This window comes from Barbus barbus (genome assembly GCF_936440315.1).
Source record: "Barbus barbus genome assembly, chromosome: 7".
NCBI classification, from domain to species: domain Eukaryota; kingdom Metazoa; phylum Chordata; class Actinopteri; order Cypriniformes; family Cyprinidae; genus Barbus; species Barbus barbus.
The window spans coordinates 15,816,210-15,837,805 of record NC_136735.1 but is presented as its reverse complement, the minus strand read 5'-3'; the positions used below and the strand labels follow the sequence as shown (position 1 = coordinate 15,837,805).

Genomic DNA, 21,596 nt, shown 5'->3' with positions numbered 1-21,596 from the left:
TGCTGAATTTGTTGGTCCCAAGGAGCTACTATAAATCTTACTTCACCATTGACTGAGGCTAAACTAAACTTCTCCCTCAGCTCTTTGTTTCTGCTTTCTACTCTCAGTTGCGAAAGGTTACTTTCACGGAGCCTTATAAATCTACAATCTTTCAGTGGTATGAGTTTAATTTTTAAGGTTTCTAAGGTGTTATTCATCTCTTTGGAGCAATAAAGAAATTTCCCTCTGGCTATCGATGATCAGTCTGCTGTGTAAATCAGATCATCGCATTTATATTGCTATCCTAATAAAAAAAAAAAGATGACACACAATGTCATATAACAATCACTACCATATACATCACATAAAAAACACACCGTAGAGCTTGTGTATAAGTTCTATCTCTGTTATACACATCTCTGTTCCCATACTTACATGGTCAACCAGTTCAACCAGTGCAAGATGCCCTGCAGGACACTAGCAGTAATGAAATGATTGCAGAGTGAAACTTCTAATAAATGTGTTTCTTTTTTTCTGAAGTACAGGCCAATTACCTTAATGGGCTACCATAATATCACTTCACCAGCATCATGCTGCAACCACCCCACTAAGGAGACAATTAAATGTACCCATATTCCAAAATCTGGAGCCTATTACCGAGGTCATATTATGTCTCACTATTCACAGCAATGCACAAACAAAAAAGGTATACATCTCATTTTATTTGGCTGCTATTTACTTAATCATGTAATTAGCATATCTAGTCTTCCAGTAAAAATGGCACATCGTTCTTAAGACAAGATAAACTATACATGTAGTTGCACATTTTATTTTGCATAATTTTGATTAAATTGTTCTCATGTGCAACATGAATCTAATCAAAGTTAGTGATGTTTATGCTTAAAACTGTAATAATGAAATTTAATTATTACATATAATTATTAAGTAATGAATTAAAGTATTATTTTTATTAATTATTATTATTATCATTTAGATGAAATTTATATAAATCAATTTATTTAAAATAATTTTCTGTTTTCTTTTTTTCTGTAAAAACAAGGTTTTTTTCTTCTCAGGGTAACTTATCCTGTTTGAAGTAAGATTACATATTTTGGTCCCACTTTATATAAAGTGGCCTTAAATACTATGCACATACATTTATGCACTTATTGTGCACATACATGTTTTACCTTGTATTTATATTTAAAAATACTTGCATGTAAATACATCTATAATTAATTTCTGTAATTACATTTACAATTACAGCACTGACCCATTCCTTACACCTTAACCCACCCTTAAACCTACCCATACCACTAAACCTGTCCCTAACCTTACCTGTATCCCACCTCAGTAGCAGCAAAAGTGTTATGAACACAATAAGTACATTATACTTATTCTTTGATGTAAGAACATAGTAATTTAGGCCACCTAATATAAAGTGGGACCCATATTTTTACTGTAAAACAAGAAAAAAATACTGATTACGAAAATGATTTTTTTAACATTGTTACAAAGAGTTAAAATGCATAAATGCATGCATTGCTAACAAGACACAACCTTATTATTGAGTTCTAGTGTACTTTAAAAGCACGTTCTGTCCTGAAACTCATCACATTTGGAGCATAAAAAAATAAAGCTTACCAAGGTTTTTGGCACCACTAAACATTTGTGACATCCGTGGCTTAACAACAACTGCACTGAAAGAGTTAACATCTTGAGAGAAGAGATCATGCCTAAACAGAACACCAACTGCAGCAACTATTATGTCTCAAGTGCGGCGTTAAGTGCTAAGGAGAATTTTTAAGGGCTCCCGAGGGACTTCAGACCCTCCCACGTGATTCCAACATGCCCTCATTTCTAGTGCAGATTATTCTCAGGGGGGATCGAGACTCTTCTGCATGCTACAACCCTTGGGGCAAAATCTGACTCCCTGATATCTAGTGAGTCAGTATTCGGGCAGGGAATGGCAAATTCCAATACTTTTTTTTTTTCTCGTGGCATCCTGTCATTACAACCATTAATAGCAGGTGGAGTAAGCTGTGATCATCTGTGAAGCCCATTCTCAGGCCTGCGTGTCTTTGCCGATGGTCTGTGTTTTCCTGGCTCATTACAAAGGAAGTTAGTTAAAGTCATTAAAAACAGCCTCAGGTGCAAAAAAGAGGCACTTGATTAGACTCAGCGTGTCTACTCTTAGCTCCCATGCTAGTAAGGTGACTTTCATTTTTTTTTTTACCTTTAGTCTTAATACTGCAACACATTTTATGATGCCATACTCAAGGAAGATAAAGAGTTTTTTCCTCTTTAGTAACACACAGGGTCCTAGATCCTGAGGCCTTGGCTGCTCCAACTCAAAAGCATAAAAATTGTCATTCACACGCTTTGCTCTTTTGCTCAGTATAAAAGTGAGATGCAGTTTTGTGTCCCACTGAGGAAGCACCAATTGCATTTGTGTATGTCTAATACGACCACAAAGTGAAATCTAATAAACCTTATAGCACTGCAGAGAAAACAAGAAGATACCGGTGCACTGCTCAGAGTCTGTTTGAGAATTAACTTGCAACTGTGAATCCCTGTGGTTTTGAAGTACTGTAATGTGCCAAAAAACTGAATGAGATGCAATATCATTCTGCTTCAATAGCTATGTTTTGTAATTATGAAATATAGTTTATAAGAGTGCTGTGATGCACTGGTAGCAAGTTCATTTTTGCTGACTGATGGAAGTTTTCTAGGAAAGGTCCACATCGTGCATCGTGCCCAGAATGTGTGTGTGTTTTCGCATCTGAGTGATGCATGGATTTGTTGAACTTGTTTTATTTCTACTGTACATTTAAAGATGGAGCCAACCCAACCAGTCCTCCATGTGTACTGGCAAACGGACATGAAGAATGGTTTTGGTTCTCATAAACCACACTGCCACACATTCCCAAAACCTGGCGCATGCTTTTTAAGTATCGGAATGGAGGAAGCACTTGAGGCATGTTAAACATGTCAATAATAACTTGGACAGAGTTCCTTCTACTTCTCAAAAGACTCTAGCTTTGTCAAACACGGCTTTGCAACAAAGTGCAGGCGAGTAGAACATGCTGGCTGTGGGAATACAAAAAAGCATTATTCAGATGACTTGTGACATCAATAAAGTGGGTTAATGGGGAGGCTGGACACCGTGAATTGCTGTAAAAGCAGCACTTTTTGTCCCTGACCGCCCAATCGTTTAAAGTAGGCTGATGAACATTGGTGGGGATTTGACCCAACAATTACCCCATTGGCCTTGCTATTGCTTTACAGAACAAACGAGGAAATCTAGGTCATTACTGCAGCCTGGTCGGTAAAAACTTTCCTATTTATAACCAGTTGTAATTGTATGACACAGACATTTCTGATGTAGTGCTGTCTATACCCATCCTCAAATTTAATATACAGTGCCCTCCAAATGTATTGGAACAGTAAAGACAAAATTGGGAATTTATAAGGGCAAAGAAATGGAAAGTCTGAGATTTCCCAAGTCAATCTCCAGATTTAAATCCGATTGAACATGAATTTCACCAGCTGGAGAGGAGAGTAAAGGCAGAAACTCCCCAAAACAAGCAACAATTGGAATTGGCTGCATTAAAGGCTGGGAAAAGTATTTCAAAGGATGAGACCAAGAGTCTGGTGATGTCTATGGGTCACAGACTCACTGCTGTGATTGTGCGCAAGGGATCTGCAACTAAATAATAGCTTTTAATCTTTTATATCTGCCTTATGTTCAACTGTCCCAATACTTATGCTCACATCAATGAGTGGGATGAACTCTAAAAGTGCTGTTCTTTTTATTTGATAAAACATGTATGTGTTGAAACGGCTAATAATAAAATGTGACATTCTGTAGTTTTGTCTCATATCCATCTTTTAATCATATTTGCAAATGTCTTGACTCCACAGCCAACAGAGCAATTTTGTCTTTACTGTTCCAATACTTATGGAGGACACTGTATGTACATATATTAATATTCCATATATGGAATATGTTGTAATATGAACAAAAACATCTTAGAAATTGGAACAATTTCATATATTAACATACATATCTAGCCTATGTAAATACATTTTTGATATATAGTATATTCCATGTACATACAACATATCATCCAAAAACCGGTCAATACATGTTGATAATATAATGAAATTACAAAAGATCATTACAAATTATTACAAAAACATATATAAACATCCAGAAGTGTTGTGCTGTATGTATGTTGTTTTAATAAAGTTGCATATATATTGTTTTTAATAAGTTGCATATAATGTATATTGTCGACATTTATGGTTGCTATATATAAATACCATATAAAAATCATTATATAGATATTAACATACACAAATTTTACTCTGGGGATTTTATATATGTTATAAATTTATACATCTACTCATAGAATGCACATATGTGAAAATTATATATCTCCTTATAGGTAACATGGCAATATCACTCTTGATATAGGACCATATTACACTGTCATATGGGTATGTTTTTAAATATCAAATATTAAGCTGTGGTATATTCAGTCCTCATAGGCTTTTTTTTAAATGACTGAAGTATATGCATGATAGATTAAAACATCTGGTATCTGAGTATCATATCAGATATGTGCTTCTTTGACACATCAAGCATGTATTAAAGGTATAGTTTACCCAGAAATTAATATTCTGTCAGCATTTACTCTGTCATGTTGTTCAAAACCTTTATGAATTTCTTTGTGGATAAATAAAAAGACATTCGGATATATAAGTTAATATGAGGCGCAGTGTCAGTGTGAGGCGCAGTGTTGTTCTGAACTCCACTGACTTTCATTGTATGAACAAAATTCTTCAAAATATCTTCTTTCATGCCCTGCAGAAGAAACCATACATGCCTAAAACTGCACAGTAGTGAGCAAATTATGACATTTTTGGGTGAAATATGCTCACATTTTATTTTGAGGTCCAGTTCTCACTATTAACAAACCATTAACTGCGACTTGCCTCAATAAACTCCTAATATGCTATAAGGTATTTGTTAAGTTTAGGTATTGGGTAGGATTAGGGATGTAGAATATGGTCATGCAGAATATGTGCTTTATAAGTATTAATAAACAGCCAATACGTTAATAATAGACATGCTATTAATCAACTAGTTAATAGTAAGAATTGGTCCCTACACTGAAGTGTTACCTGAAATATCCCTTTAAAAGCTTATTTGTATGTTAACAATATGTATGCTAAGTAAATGAATTTGCAATCCATGCAAAAACTGAATGATATTAAATATTACTTTACTTTAACACAACAAGAATGGAATTCTCAATTTGAGGATGTAGTGATAAGCAAAGCTATTACCAGCAAAGATTTCCCCTCAATAACTTGATTTTTGAACTGCTGTGTAATGATGTGCAGTTTGTTTTTTTCAAATCACACACTGTTGTCTCGTTTTTTCCAGAGTTGTTCTCCAGTGCTCCTACTTTTCTTTATTCAAACAAGGGTTTTATATCTAGAACATTCCAGTCTGCAATGGCACAAGAGACTGGCTGCTTAATTTCCTTAAGACAAAACAAACTACCAATCTCTCTCTCTCTCTGGTTAGGCAAATACAAATCTCACATAAAAGACAGAGTGTGGTGAAACGTGAGGGTTTGGCATACTCAGCCCCGAGCAGCCTCAAATCTGTGTATCAGGTGTGCAGAAACAACACAACATAGCCACAGGCTCTGAATACACACATGAGTATGAGGTTCAAAATACAGGTGGTAGTGTTCAAAACAATTGCCACAGACAGAAATCCCTATTGAGATGCTGAGACATACTTTATACCATGTACAGTCATAACTAGATGTATGTTATTCATCTTTATTCAGTCTCCATATTGATTTCTTTTAATTATTATCTGAATAATTTACATATGATATTCCAAATTGCATGAGTTAAAAAGAAAATTGTTTAAAATATGAAATAAATCATGCTGTGAAATATAATAGTGACGTACAGTGATTTGTAATTGTGTGAAATAAAGTCGTAATCATGAGAAATTCGCAGTTCCTAGATATAGTTACATTATGAGAAATAAAGTCACAGTTGTTTAAAATAAGAAATAAAGTCACACTGTGAAACATAAAGTTTCAATTGTGATATACAGTACGGTGGCCGAGAAGTGCAAAACAAATCACGATTCTGAAAACAAAATAACAAATACAAACGCAAATGCAAATCTAAAAAACACAATAACAATTCCGAAAACACCACAACAATTCCGAAAACATTATAACAATATGAAAACACAATGACAAATCCGAAAACAAATTAACAAATCAGAAAACAAATGAACAAATCAGAAAATAAATGAACAAATCAGAAAACAAATGAACAAATCAGAAAACAAATGAACAAGTCAGAAAACACAACGACAAATTAGACCGGAAAAGGTAGGTATAGTTTGAGACAGCGCCATTGGTTTGGGAATAGATTACTCATTGCTGATTGGACAAGACATCTGTCAATCAAGGTGTACAGGAAGAACGAGAAGAAGAACAGCAACCATTGACAGCGTCAGTTCCAGTGGCGCAGACGGTAGAGCGTGTGTCATTGTGTTTTTGGACGCGATCAACCGGGTTCGAGTCCGTCTTTTGCCAAACTTTTTTTTTTTTTTCTTTTCAAATCTCGTATCGCATCGGAAAGGCATTTATTTTCAATAAAAATTAAGGAAATAATCCAAAAGTTGAAAATAAAGTATCGGGTAGGGTTAGGGTAGGTGTAGGGAGAGCTTTATTGTACCAATAAGGTGGCATCCATTTGAATTAAAATTATAATTTACACTCAATACGTTATTATTGCATACTGTTTTTTTTACTACAATACTGAGGTTAGCTGCTATCGCTATTTGACAGAACTATGTCAAATTTACCATCACTCCCATAAACACTGTATTAGAAACACCCTCGCATTAGCGTTAACAAGTTTATTTTTGTATTCTGATTCAAAGGTAATATAATACAGAGTACAGTGTTGTAAATGTACATGCATGTATATTTTTATGCAGCAGCTATTTGCACTGTGTAAATAGCGATAGAGGCTATTTAACTAAGTGCAAATACGTATTTACACTATGTTAAAATAGTAGGATTTTGTGCTATGTATACTACTTGTTGCAAATAGTGGCAATTATCTGCACCTCAGTATTGTAGTAAAAAACCAGTATGCAATAATAATGTATTGAGTGTAAATTATCATTTTAATTCACCCTAACCCTACCTGATACATTATTTTCAACTTTTGGATTATTTCCTTAATTTTTATTGAAAATAAATGCCTTTCCGATGCGATACAAGATTTGAAAAGGAAGAAAAAAAAAATTTCGGCAAAAGGCGGACTCGAACCCGGGTCGATCCCGTCCAAAAACACAATGACACGCGCTCTACCGTCTGCGCCACTGGACACCTTGATTGACAGATGTCTCGTCCAATCAGCAATGAGTAATCTATTCCCAAACCAATGGCGCTGTCTCAAACTATACCTACCTCTTCCGGTTAGTCTGATTTGTTGTTGTGTTTTCTGACTTATTAATTTGTTTTCGGATTTGTCGTTGTGTTTTCTGATTTGTTCATTTGTTTTCTGATTTGTTCATTTGTTTTCTGATTTGTTATTTTGTTTTCGGATTTGTCATTGTGTTTTCTAATTGTTATAATGTTTTCGGAATTGTTATTTAGTTTTTTTTAGATTTGCATTTGCGTTTGTAATTTGTTGTTTTGTTTTCAGAATCGTGATTTGTTTTGCACTTCTCGGCCACTGTAATACAGTGGGTTGCACTTGTGTGAAATAAAGTTGTAATCATGAAATATAAAATAGCAATTACAAGATTTAGTTACATTACAAAAAATAAAGTCACACTGAAATACAAAGTTGCAATTTAGATACACATACAGTGGGTTGCAATTGTGTAAAATAAAGTCATAAGCCTGAGAAATAAATTCGTAATCACAAGATTTAGTTACATTACAAGAAATAAAGTAGCAATTGTTTAAGATTAGAAAAAGTCATATTGTGAAATATAAAGTTGCAATTTTGTGTGACATATAGTAGGTTGTAGTTACGTGAACTAAAGTTGTAAACATGACAAATAAATTTGTAATTGTGAAGTATGGTTACATTACAACAAAGTCGTAATTGTTTAAAATAAGAAATAAATGACTAAAATATAAAATTGCAACGAGTTGCAATGCGTGATATACTGTCGTAATTGTGAGAAATAATTTTGCTATTGCAAGATATAGTTACATTACAAGAAATTAACTCACAACTGCAAAGTAAAGTTGCAAGAGTGAGATATCAAGTCACATTGTGTGAGTAAAGTCACAATTCACAGATTGCAAGCTACAGTACGAGAAATAAAATTGCAATTATGAGATATAAAGTTCCAGTTTCCTTACTGTTTTTACTCTGAGGAAACAGGCTCTCTTTAAACTGTGCTTAAAAGAACACTCCACTTTTTTTGGAAATAGGCTCATTTTCCAAGTCCCCAAAAGTTGAGTTTTAGTGTTTTTGAGTCCATTCAGCCGATCTCCGGGTCTGGCGGTAGCACTTTTAGCTTAGTTTAGCATAGATCATTGAATCAGATTAGACCATTAGCATTTCGCTCAAAAATGACCAAAGAGTTTCGATATGTTTCCTATTTAAAACTTGACACTTCTGTAGATACATCGTGTAGTAAGACCGATGGAAAATGAAAAGTTGTGAATTTCTAGGCCGATATGGCTAGTAATGAATAATCCGATTCAATGATCTATGCTAACCTAAGCTAAAAGTGCTACCGCCAGACCCGGAGATCGGCTGAATGGATTCAAAAGTGGTAAAACTCAACTTTTTAACTCTTGGGGACTTGGAAAATGAGCCTATTTCCAAAGAAAGTGGAGTGTTCCTTTAATACCTGCATGGATTCACATGTTGCTGTTTTAACCCCACATACATTTTTCTTTCCTGTAATAAAGCCACTAAACTTCCTGCTGAGGTTTACTCTTGTATTTGAGGCTTTACTGCCAATGTGTACACTTGATATAGTGTCTTTTCAATAAAGTGCCATCTGACACCTTCCCGTGTCTTTTTACCTGCTGGTTCTGTGTGTCACTGGCTGTCTCGAAGGCACGCAACGTTTATTTGTGAACCCAGTGACTTATAGCTCAGTCACGTCAAAAAAAGCTTTTCATTTTTATGGGTACAACTCAAGACCCAACAAAGCCCAACGGAGCTTGTGTTTGTTTCCCACAAATGAGTTCAGAGGGAGCTTGGGGATCTAAGTTTGCTTTCTAGGTCGTGTCTGATGCCACAGTGTTGACCATTTTGAAAGATTTATCAAGCATACTAAAGGTATGGTTGGCCTGTGTGAGTGTAGCAAAGTAAAATGCACTTACAAAGTATTCTTGCTCTTTGCTTCCCCCTTTGAATTGAGCTTGACCCACTTTGTCAAGAGCTCAAGCTGAAAAATTACCATTCAAAGTCAAAGTGCTGTTTGATTAACGGCTTCCGAATTTGTCAATCAACCCAAACCACATGCCACTGTGGATGAAACCACTGATTCACCTGGTTTCATCCACAAACTTAAGCCGTTTTTGACCGTGTTTAAGCTTATTTTACACAACTTAAGCAACCTACAATTGGACATGAATGATCAAGTTACTCTTTTGTTTGTGCAGTCATGCACAGCTAACAGCAGAAAACAGCAGCGCTGTGACTCTCCGTGAGAAGTATAAGAGGTCAAATGACCTGCCTATGCAGCGCTATTGATTCAAATGAATCAAAGAATGCATTCAAATAACACCCTGGATTGTTTGTGAAGTCTCAGTCTGCTTGCAACTCACTGCTTGAAAGAATTTGTTTGTATTCTCTACTGAATCCTTATGAGGAACAATCACGCTTATGAATTTGTTATCTCAGATCGTATTCTTACATTTTTGGAACTCACACACACACATTACAGAACTGACTTAAACTGTCGTTTCCAATAAAATGGTCCATCTGCCTAGACGTCCGTACAAAGTGTTTCCACAATAAATTATGGTCACTTATATATAGACACTTCTTAGTTAGGGTGATAGATACAGATGATTTACATCTTACTGTCATGATTTTTTTCAAGGGTTTGTTGTATTATTTATTGTGAGGCTTGGCCACATGCTAGTAAGCAATAGAGATCTTAATCAATATGAAGGATTGTGTAATGTGGGTAGATATGCCAGGACTACCTTGAAAGAATCTGGCCCAGCGTCAACAAATGCTGTTTGAGGAAGAAGTTCAAATGAGGACAGTCATTACCTCAGAAACCCGAGCATACAGTAGCTGCACCTTTAATAGAGTGCCAAGCATACTTGTGTGAGCTGGATTCAAGAGAATTTAACACCTTTGCAACAGCCCAACTGGTTTGCTATTGGCAAAATTATGAAGGAAATCAATTGAAGTAATTAAGCAACAAACTTGTAATTTTCTACGTCATCACACATCGTGATACACTATCATTATTTCGAAAAACAGAAGCAACAAACCAAAAGCATTCAATATTAACAATCTGTTTGTATTAAATATTTTAAAGTACATCAGACTTTGTGATTAATATTTAATTTGAAATATAGTTGATGTAAAAAACTGCCTGCAAATTTACTACTCTAAATCTGAACATTTTCTACTTTATACTGTGGACTGCATTTTTTGGAACGGCTGGATTAATTATGTTCTATTCACCCAAATTTAGGAGATTAGGCTACTTAGCACGCTAGGTTAACCCTATACTGTAGCATACTTAAAGAGATCGTTTATCCAAAAATACAATGCTACCATTTATTCATGTCAATCCAAAACTATATAAATTTATTTCCTCTGTGGAACAGTGGCTTCTGTGGTGTTTTTAAAGAATTTTACATTTCTTGAAATATCATCTATTGTGTTCCTTAGAAGAAATTAAGTTTTACGGGTTTGGAAGGGCATTAGGGTGAGCAAATGATCACAGAATTTTAATTTTTGGGTGAACAAACTCTTTTAAAAAAAAATCACTTTAAAACTTTTTTTAAAAGTTATGTAAGCGTTTAATAAGTGGTGAACAGGTGGCTGAAGTGATTTCCTGGTAGTCACAAGAATACATAATGACTTCCTGCAGAATTAAATTTTGTAAGGTTTGGGATTAAACTGATAGACTGATAAACTGAGGTAGAATGCAAAGTAATATTGATCTCCACAGACATTTGTTACTCCCAAATAAGCAATGAAATTAATTTCCAGCACTTGGTGTGGAACTCTCTCCATACTCCCCAAACTTCTCACTTCCATTTTCCACTTCTTTCCATTCCTGCTTCCCGTCACAAATGAACAGAGGTGTTGCCCCTGTCTGCAGCCCATCATGCAGAGGGCCAGATTTTGTGAGGTTGGGATTTAATTGGTATATTAGTATCCAGCCACATCCAAATTTATCAAATTTACGGTGGCCATTAATTTTGTAGAAGAACATACAATTAAGAGCTCATTAGTGCTCTCACAGGGATATGCCCTTTCATCTGCTGGAGGAACATTGAGAGTTGGCCAAACTCCAGAGCAAAAACCTCTCTTCCTCCTGCACTGCTGCTTCCTTAACATGCCTCCTCTGGCATACTCAGTCCAGCCATATGGAATTCTACTGTATAAAGAATATTTATTCCATATATTATTAAGACGTACATTCTTAAGACTTTAGATGGAACATGCTATAGGGTTTTACAGTTTTATCATGCTCCTTCAGTTTAAAGTAGCCTATATTTCTTGATAATGTAGTGGACATCTATTTATTAATTCATTCTTTTTTATGACTATGCAATATTGTATTGTAAGTCTGTGCTTCAGCATAATTTCAGTTTGTCTGCAGCTGGAAATACTACGTCGTACAAAAGTGCATGCATAAAATAAACCAGCAAAACATATCCTAAATAAACTAGAGAAAGTTTTGTAGAGTAATAATAATTTACTACTAATAAATAATAAATACAGTGAATTATATTTGAGTGTCCTATGTGAATGGCTGTCTCATTCTGTTTTGCCGCTCTGGGTAAGTGCAGTTTGAAATTCAATGAAAATGTCATTGCTAGTGGTGCGACCTGCTGCCCTATGCTATACTGCATCCCTCGATTGCATAATTTTGGTTAAAGGGGTTTTCCATTCCTCTCGGTTAATACTCATTGTCAATCTTCCTTATTGTATTCAAACAACAAATGGCTTATTCTTTCACTTAGCATTTTAATAAAATGCATTCTTCTGGTTACCAGGCATAACTATTATAAAAAAATGCTTTTCACTTTTCACTAATTCTATAATTTCTACTGGATTTGATTAGATGTCACAGTTTCAACTAAATTCTTCATCAATAATTACATTCAGAGTGGTTCAAAAAGTTGTAATGAACATATCACTGCAGGTTGCCATTTTGGCAGCACATCAGTGTATGAAAGAATTTCCCTGACACTACCATGCACAGTTTGAAGGCACAAACATTTTTTTTTCGCTCCCCACCCCCACTTTACTGCCTGTGTCATTTTCTCACTTGCTATTTTCTTTCTTACATTTTTTCTTGACTTATAACATGGAATTGATTCAATAATGGCTTATAGTTAATGCTGATATCAAAGATCTGTGCGTGCCAAAGGACTCCTATGACGAACCTAATGGCTTATGAAGGAGGCAGCATAAAAAAGAGACATTAAACAAAGCCAGAGAAAACAAAAAGAAAGAGTAGAAACATAAAGAGATATTGACTGACCAGGCGTAATGTGTGATGTTGAGGGCCAGCTGGGGCAGACGTGGCAGTGAGCCATCCCACCTCTGACTGTCATCTACTCTGACATTCTGGCTAAGCTGGATCTCATTAGGATGATGGTGATTTTGATCCTGTCAGCAGCAATGTGACTCCCACTATATAGGTTGCCTTCAAAGTAAACTGCTGTATCAATGTAACTTTCATAGCTTGTTATCTATATTTGTAGTCCTTTTTACTCTTACCTGACTGACATCCCCCTAAGAACCTGAACATTAACCTTTCAGTTCCAAATGGAAAAAGAAGGTTTTAGATCAGCGCGTCTCCCACTGCCTTCCGCTTCTGTCACTCAGTCATGGTTTGCTCAGTGTGTTAGTTATTGATTTAAACTCGGTGACAGCAAAGAACCATTAAGAAAGAGAGATAGCGGGAGATAGCGAGAACATCAGAATTTTGCTGTACCCAAAGGCAAATTATTATGAGTGTCAAGCTTCTGGGTAAAAATAAAAATGAATTTCTCTTGAACATAGATGCTCCTTGTCAAATTGTTTACATGATTGTGTATATATAGGCTACAGTTAAAAGTTTGGGATCAATACAATACACAATATTACTGTTTTTACTGTATTTTTGATCAAATATATGCAGCCATTTAAAAATCTAACCAACCTCTAACTTTTGAAAGCCAAGAAAAAAAAAACTTCTACAGCATTTATTAATTTTGGTTAATATTAACATTTACATTTCAAGTTGAATGAATTAAAATGAGTACAATTAAATGAATGTATTATGAACAATTAAAAATTAACAATAAAATATATACCATGTAAAAATATCTTATGTAAAAATAGTATATTACTAAATTAACAGTAACCTAGATTTAAAGAAATGCTGTTAAAAATACCTTTTTAGTTCATAACTGAACCTTAATTACATCCTTTTAAGGAAAAAAATATTTGAATAGGATGCATGCTTGTCCACATTCCCTGTAACCTCTTATCCAAAAAGAACTGTACACATACATTAACAATTAAATAGCAGTATGCTATGTCAATCATAAACTTAAATAATTTACTGTAGCCTAGTAGCCAGTCAGAAGGGACTGCTTCATAATAGATGGTGCTACAGTGGTGGGCTCAGCTTGAATCCACACTCTTAAGTAAACAGACTTTTTTTTCAAAGGTCTGTTTAAATGACATATACAAGGTAGACTCACTATAACTCTTTAGCCAAAAAATACATGACAAAGCTACAAACCTAGAGACAACTGACATATTTACACTCTCTCATTAGCCAACTTAGCGTTACATATTTCCTGATATCATTAGACTGGTAAAAAAGACACTCTATTTTGAATGAGTGCTTGGCTGACTGTTTCAGAGGACATCTGGGATGGGGTGAAAATCATTAGCTATACTGCTAGAGCTCGGCTAGCTGTAAATGCTTTGTCTCAGAATAGCATCAAATGAACACATTCTGAAAAGGGGGTTCAATATATCACTCAGTTAACTCTGCAAACATCTGACTCTTATAAAAGTTGTTATACTTATAAAAGACTGTCCGATGGGATATGCTTTATAGAACTGTTTAGGGCTTCCTGCAACTTTGCAAGCTTGTTAAAGAAATTATGCAACTGTATAATTTAAAGTCTGGTAAGCGAACATTTATGACTTCAGTTCAGTAACTGGCGAGGATTTCCTAAGGCCCAGTGTAGTTGATTCAGTGTTCACATGGCAATGGCTAAAGTGGACAAGGTCACAAAAAAGTTGCGTCCTCATGTTAATTGTACACTAGATATCCAGTTCTGATTTATTTTTCATTTAGCATTGAAGCACTGGGCTAAAAACAATCAGTTTCTTGTCTCAAATGATTATTTAAGCAACTTGCTGTCTTCTTCGATCTCTCCCTTTGTTTGTATAAAAGCCTTTCATAAAAACTCATTGTTTATCATTGCTTGGAGAGAAAGGTATTTAACCTACCATTAATTATGTATGACGCTGGTGCATAATGACTGGACTCAATAACAAGATGTATTTCATTGCACAAGATCTTCCAAGGCCTTCTGATAACAACACAAGTTATGTTTATGTTCACAAACCCAGACAAAGTTCTGATAAGAAGGAAACTTTGCTTCCCTCCTATAGAGGAGCTTAGTAGAGCACTTGCCCTGCAGTGTTGGGTTGAGATCAAATGTTGGTCAACTTCAATTTTAAGTGTAGATTTAATGCACCACAAAAGCGGTAAATCCTTCCCATTAGGGTGGAGAGGATGTTTCGAAGGCAAGCCATTTGTCTGTCAGTTAATTATACTGACTAGGAGATTCCAGACAAATACAATTGATTCAGCCTAATTTTAGTGAATTGTCTCCATAGTGTTTGTAACTTTTGTTAAATTCTCACATGGTTTCAAAGGTTTTTTCTTCTCTTTTGGGGATAGGATTAATCTAATGTTTGAGTATAAAACAACACTACAACACATTAATAAAAACTTCCTCCATGTGTCTTACCTTTCCAAGTTTTCTGTAAGGCAGACAGAGCCTGGATAGCCATCCCCTCTGGCAGAGAGAGGCCCCTGTGACAGGCCTGGGCGAGTTTTCCACGCCTCCATTAATCCAGTAACTGGAGAAATTAGATTCAACAAGGGGTTCGTCTGGTCCCTCAGATTGTGGCGTGAAAACGACATTGTTCCTTGCGCTCCGATCTGGTAATGAAATGAATGTCCACCTGAATTAACACCAACAATAGCCGACGTGGGCACATTATTATTCTCTTGGTAATAGCTGCCATCATTGGTTTCCTGTTTAATCCCCTTAGGCAGGCCATTGTTGGGAAACACACCAGGTTCATAGTTGCCATTCAGAGACGAAACAGGAGGTCCCAAGATCCCAGAAAGACTATATTCGTCAATATTATCCCTCAAAGACAAGTATGTGGTCTCTGTAGAAGGAAAGCAGCCTAGAGATAGCTGTGGCTCCACAAACTGGAGGTTCGAACAAGTAACCTCTCTGTTCGGCTCTGTTTTAATGTGAGTTACGAAAGGAGAATGTGGCATGGCGCTCTTGCTGCTGCCTAGGCACATGCTCCTGTAATCAGTGCCAGGTTCGTTTTTGATATATTTGGCCACTCCCATAGCATCCAAGCCGATGTTATATATTTCCCCATCCACATTTTCTACCTTCGGGAACTCGAATCCCTTGAAGTCAAGCTCTCGGCTCTCAGGGCTGTTGACATCATTTTGAACTAGGCCCAATCCACTGGGAGGGCTAGAGACCGAGAAGCCCCTGGATGAGTTCCTGGGACTGGACATGGTCATGCTGCCAACGGTGGGCGGACTGGAGATGGATGGTCTAATGTTACAGGTATTGCCTCCATTTGTTGTTGGGCTTGAGATGGATGATCTCATGTTGGTGTTACAGGAAAGCGGTGAGCTTACGCTACCTATGCTATGAGGGCTGGAAACTGGAGACTTCACAACACTGAGCGGACTGGCCAGTGGAGGTGACCCCACCATGCTGGACTTTACAGGGCTACAGGTGTTGGGACTGGTGTGTTGACCTTGGGTCAGGTTTTTGCGGGAAGAAGCCAGCGACGGACAATCAGAGTCAAAGAAGGTGGGGCTGGTAGTAGACGACACCATGTTGTGTCCGGTAGGACTAGACGTGGGTCCAGACCCATCAGTGCTGCGTGAAAGAGTGGTGGCCAGTACAGAGGGCACTGAAGCAGAGCCCACACCGCACTCCTGAGGGCCACCATTGGGTAGCTGGGCCCCAGGTGGGAATGAAGCTGGGGGAGCTTTCATCTTTGGATTCCCAGTCATTTTGGACTGGCTGTCCTCAATTGGTCTCCCACAAAGAGGATACAGTTTATCCGGGCTATCCTGCCCTCCTGCAGTACCTTGTTGGGCAAAGCTAAAGTCTGCCTCCCTGGCAGCATTCATGTACAAGCCCATAGACTCAGCAACTGTTTTGGAGAGCTCCTTTGAGTCTGTTTCTGACTTGCGGTTGTGGAAGGAGTTGTTGAAGGAGGGAAATGGTAACGGTTGATTCTGGTTAACTCTAAGCATTGTTGTCTCTGTAGTTTTAAAGTTGTTGTCCTTGCAGACAGACGGCACATTAGGGGCATTGCTCGAGTTAACAATATCCATGAGCACGTCGCTGTTTGTCAAATTCTCTTCAGCAGAACAGCAATACTCCATGGTGTCCGGCATCTGTGCCCATTTGTTTTCAGCATTTGCACCTTCGCAGTAACTTTGGTATCTTTTAGTCTCCATACCTGGATCATTTGATAAACCTAATGGACCAATAAATGAGAGACATTTAGACTTTACAGTCAAAATAGCAATGTTTTGATTAGTACAAATAAATTTAATTACTCTGTCAAACCAAAGAGCACACATAATTATTATTCATTACTGGTTTCATTTGTCTATTTTTTGAAAATTCATTACAAATATACTGTTTTCAGTTTTGTTATTACAAAGAAATGTATAATTTATTTATAAGTTTTGTTTGTTTAAAAACATCTTACCACAAATTATTATATATTACTTTTTTGCTTTTTGCACTTAATACAGATATTATTTAGTTTTTGTTTTTTTATATAATCAATTTCTGTCCTCTTTCTGTTTAAATGGGATGCTAATTAAATGGGATTGCAAATACCCTCTTCTTTAAGAATGTGTTGGCCACCCCTCTCTGTCAGACCACTTTGCCTCCCCATCTTCTCCTGCTGAAATGTTTGTATTTGACCAAACAATTATATCTTTCCCGCATGTTTTACTATGGTTTTACCACCATGATATGTGAATCCAATATAAATTAGCAAATTTGTAAATTAACTGTGAAAGTCTTTGTTTTGAGTTGGATGCTGGCACTGCCTCTGCAGACATCAGGAGCAGTGCTGCACATTCAATAGAGTTTTCAAGGAATGCACTCGCCCCTCTCATTGAATATGAATTGTGACCTAGCAGGTAGTCTAACTTTTTTCCAAGCAAATCCCTGTGCTTTACTTTGCCGCACCCTCAACTTCAAATACTATCTCTCTGCACCATAAAAAGTCCTTTGCCTGCAAAAAACACAAAAATGTAGGAGGGATGGTAATAGGTCAAGTTCATAAAAATGTGCCTCTGCCCCTCATATAGGCTACTGTACATCCACGGACATACAGTTATATAATGTTCACATGTTAATGGCACTGTACTGTCAGACAGTCTCATTACTGGTAATAATCTTTTGTGTTTATTACAGTGTAGAATATGTCATTTCTTTGTTCTTTAATCATTTGTTTATAGATTATTATTAGCAGTAGTATTTTATATTTCTAGAAAAGTAGAAGTTTATAAAATCTACATAATCTTGGAACATATGTTTATCAAACAAAAGTGAATCTTTCTGTCCTACAGATGTCAACGATACAATGTAAGGACAAGTTTTAGCAGTCTTACATTTAGTTATGTTAAAATGACAAATGTGTACACCTTCTGAAATTCCAAATGCCCCGTAAGTAATTCTTGCTGCTGGCAACCTAAACAGGCTTCCAAAAAAAAAAAAACTGTGGACTGAGACTTACAAAGCAGAGACGGCATCAATGCAAAATGAAATGGTTTAAATCTGAAACAGGGTGCAGGATTGAATCCACTGTGTACTTGTTCATTTTGACGTATGCATTTTTTTTATCATTTATTTTTTTTAATGGCTTGCGGCAAAAAAACAACAAAAAAAGTTAATTTCCCACACTGTTGACAGAACCAAGAGGACGCACGAGCATTAGGGGAGGGACTGAAGACGCAAAAGAACCGCTGTGAGTTTAAACTGTCAGACTTCTTTCCCCATCTATACTAAAACTAGAGCCGAGTATTTCTTCTGTAGCAACATATAGTTAATTAGGCATCGCACTTTTAAAAGCAAAGTCATATGGTGATGACAGTGCTGCTTTAAACGTTTGACGTAGTTCGTTGTTTTTGTTTTGTCTTGGGTTTTTTTTTCTCCCTATCGTCTTCTTCCCACGATACCGTACTTCAGCGTGCAACCATTGGACAGAAGCAGACACACTGTCGCCAAGAGTTTATCACGCCACTCTCGGATTGGTCCCGTCGCTCTGTCAGTCTTTTATTTATAAGCTTTGTAGCCACAATATTTCTGCGACATTCTTGAAAACGTCTGAATTACGAACTTGCTCTTTGCACAGTCTGTAAAAACTTTACGTGTAGGTTCGGATGCGCGATATTTCATGCTGCATTGCACAGCGACCTCCAGAATGATGAATGTGACGCAGTTGTTTCTTCTGCAAAAGAGCTCCTGTTTAAATATCGTTGTGATGCACTTTATTCATCACAGGACATCACGTCAGTCGAGTATGCTTAAATATGTGGAATAAATATGCGGAATGTTTGTATGCATTTTCATAATAATAAATCTCATTCGCCAGTATTCTTACTGTCTGTGAACATCACTGATAATTGAATCCCATCTGGCTGAATAAACTTCAGTTAACTCTAGATGCACCGACTTCAAGCACACGTACAGTAAATAAAACAGGGTGATGGTGTTAACGTTACGCGAAATAATAAAGCTGGTATCCCGCAAAGAACTTATCACGAGATCGCGCTAAGCTTTGATGCAACTATTTTAAAACATGGTGTATGCTAATTTGATGGGAAGCGTTAGCAATAGCGATGTGTTAAACAGTATTCACTTGCATTAATCCTGACTGCTGCGAGGATTTAGTTAGTTTAGCTGAGAAAACGTTGTAGCCTACACATATTACAATGCAAAGGATGCTACAGGATACATTATAGGTTGTAATTTATATTGTTGTTGTTTTCTTTTCTTTTCATTTATTTAAAGTGCATGCACTTCATGCACAGCACAGTGAAACATCGCTTGTCACAAATTTGCAAGTTTTAGACAAGTTTTAAACGCTCTGCATTTACAATGCCTCATGCATTGAGGACTGCCCTGTTCTCCAGCGACATAACAATAATAATATTAAGACATCTTACCGTAATTACGACGTCCAACTGTGACAGTTGCTAGTCACTAGTAATCCAATGGACAAAACGGAGAGAATGACACCAAACAGTGGCGTTAAGTTGTGTTTAGAAGTATTCCCAGTGTGGCGACTGCTTGCATGTACTAGTTTCAGTTGTGACAGCTGAACGCACCGCTCACTGCCGCGCGCATGACGCGAGATCCTGAACGACAGCGCATTACGCGTACAGCGGTCATCTGCGACTTCACCGAAACGTCCTGTCGTTTGTTTTCTGTTTACGTGCACATTGCTACTAGATTGTTGAAGGCGCCCAATTGAAGACTAATATAAACAGCGGAGGACTCAGGCAGACTTGCGTAGCGACGTTATTGTGTGCACATGGACCCTCCTACTGCAATGAGAGCTCGCGTGGGAGGGGGGCGATGGGTGCGCTCAGGTATATACGGCTCTCCATCCAGAAGTAGGGCAAGTTAGTTTGATTACGCAGGTGCTAACCTGTGCATCTAGGACAAATGGATGTTCAAACATTTAAGTCCGTACTTGTTAAATGTTACTCGATCGGTTAATCAGTTTAATTAAACCATGCACTGTGCAATCACAAACCTATAAAAAAAATATGCTGGAGAATAATTGAAAAAAATTTACATATTTAAAGGCTGGAAATTGGAAATGCAACTATAAATGTTGTCATCTGCACAAACGGAGCACTGCGCAGTGAGTCAGGACTGGACTGATTATGCATTAAACGACAAATTAATTGAAGTATGAGCAAAAAAAAAGAGTTTTCTCATGTCATCCTTAAGTGGTCTCTTAAAGTTGTGTGATTACTTGAATTCTAAAGGAAGATAAACAAAAAGATAGGTAGCCTATAGGTTTTAATATCTTTTCAGGCAAGTTGTATCTTATGATCTTGAATGCAGTTAAAAACTACTGGATAAAGAAGCTGTCAATGTCCTTTGGAAGTGGTTTGTGTGAATTTTTGTCTTGAGATGAACAATGAACCCGTCGAAAGTGCTTCATGTTTTGTCACTAACTTTTAAAATAGGTCTATGCATATATCTTTATTAATTAGACAGGACGTGAACATAAAATAATTTTTATAGGTCATCTCGTTGCTATCAAACATTGGTTTGATATAAAGGCTCCTTTTGAAAAAAATATAAAAAACCTGTGGTACAGTACCACAAGGTGGTGCAATTTTTGTGATTTTGTTGGAGTTTGTTGGTAAGGAAATGGTCTTTAATAACCCTGTGCTTATGTAATGTTGATGTATATACAGTAATGTACAATTAAATAGGGGAAGATGGGGGAAGAAGCCCCCCTTAAGAACATTGTCCATATACTGATAAACTGTAACACATTTACATGCAAGTTTAGCACGTTGATGATCATTATGCATCACCCAACAGGCTATAATGGGAATCAAATGGAAACAAGAAACTTAGGGCTAAATGAACCCTCAGGGGCATCTGACCTTCACAGAACATTTTATCTAAAGGCCATATTATTCCTAATAATTTTCTTTTGGGGGGAAAATGCCATTAACTAAATTGGTGAAATTGTGCATCTTGGCAATGTAATTTGAATAAATTTACTGAAATGGAATGTTTCATAATGACAAATAAATTGCAGAAGCATAGTTACAGAGAGAGGTATCTGAAAGGCAATTACATTCAACACTTTTTAAATCTGAAAACATGTCACAATAAAGCAACAGTTACAAAGCTGTGAAACTGAATTATTCAGTTTTAGGTTGTGATGACTTATGAAGATTACAGTATTGTTCTTAGACTGTGGAATTATTAAATAACAATGAATTCCAAAACACACACACACACGGCTTTCTAAATCATTTCTAA

General features: G+C 36.6%; 1 protein-coding gene across 2 annotated transcripts in view; it reads right to left on the bottom strand.

The window, feature by feature from the left end:
* Window positions 1-20,132, bottom strand: part of LOC306872320 (mineralocorticoid receptor-like) — an 81,601-nt gene extending 61,469 nt beyond the window's left edge. For both annotated transcript variants that reach the window (XM_079420821.1, XM_079420822.1), the window contains exons 1-2: window positions 19,748-20,132; window positions 15,255-17,037 (exon numbers count right to left, since the gene is read on the bottom strand). In XM_079420821.1, coding sequence (XP_079276947.1) covers window positions 15,255-17,017 — 1,763 coding nt within the window. In that variant the 5' untranslated portion in view covers window positions 17,018-17,037; window positions 19,748-20,132. The remainder of the gene's footprint in view (window positions 1-15,254; window positions 17,038-19,747) is intronic.
* Window positions 20,133-21,596: the final 1,464 nt, after the last annotated feature.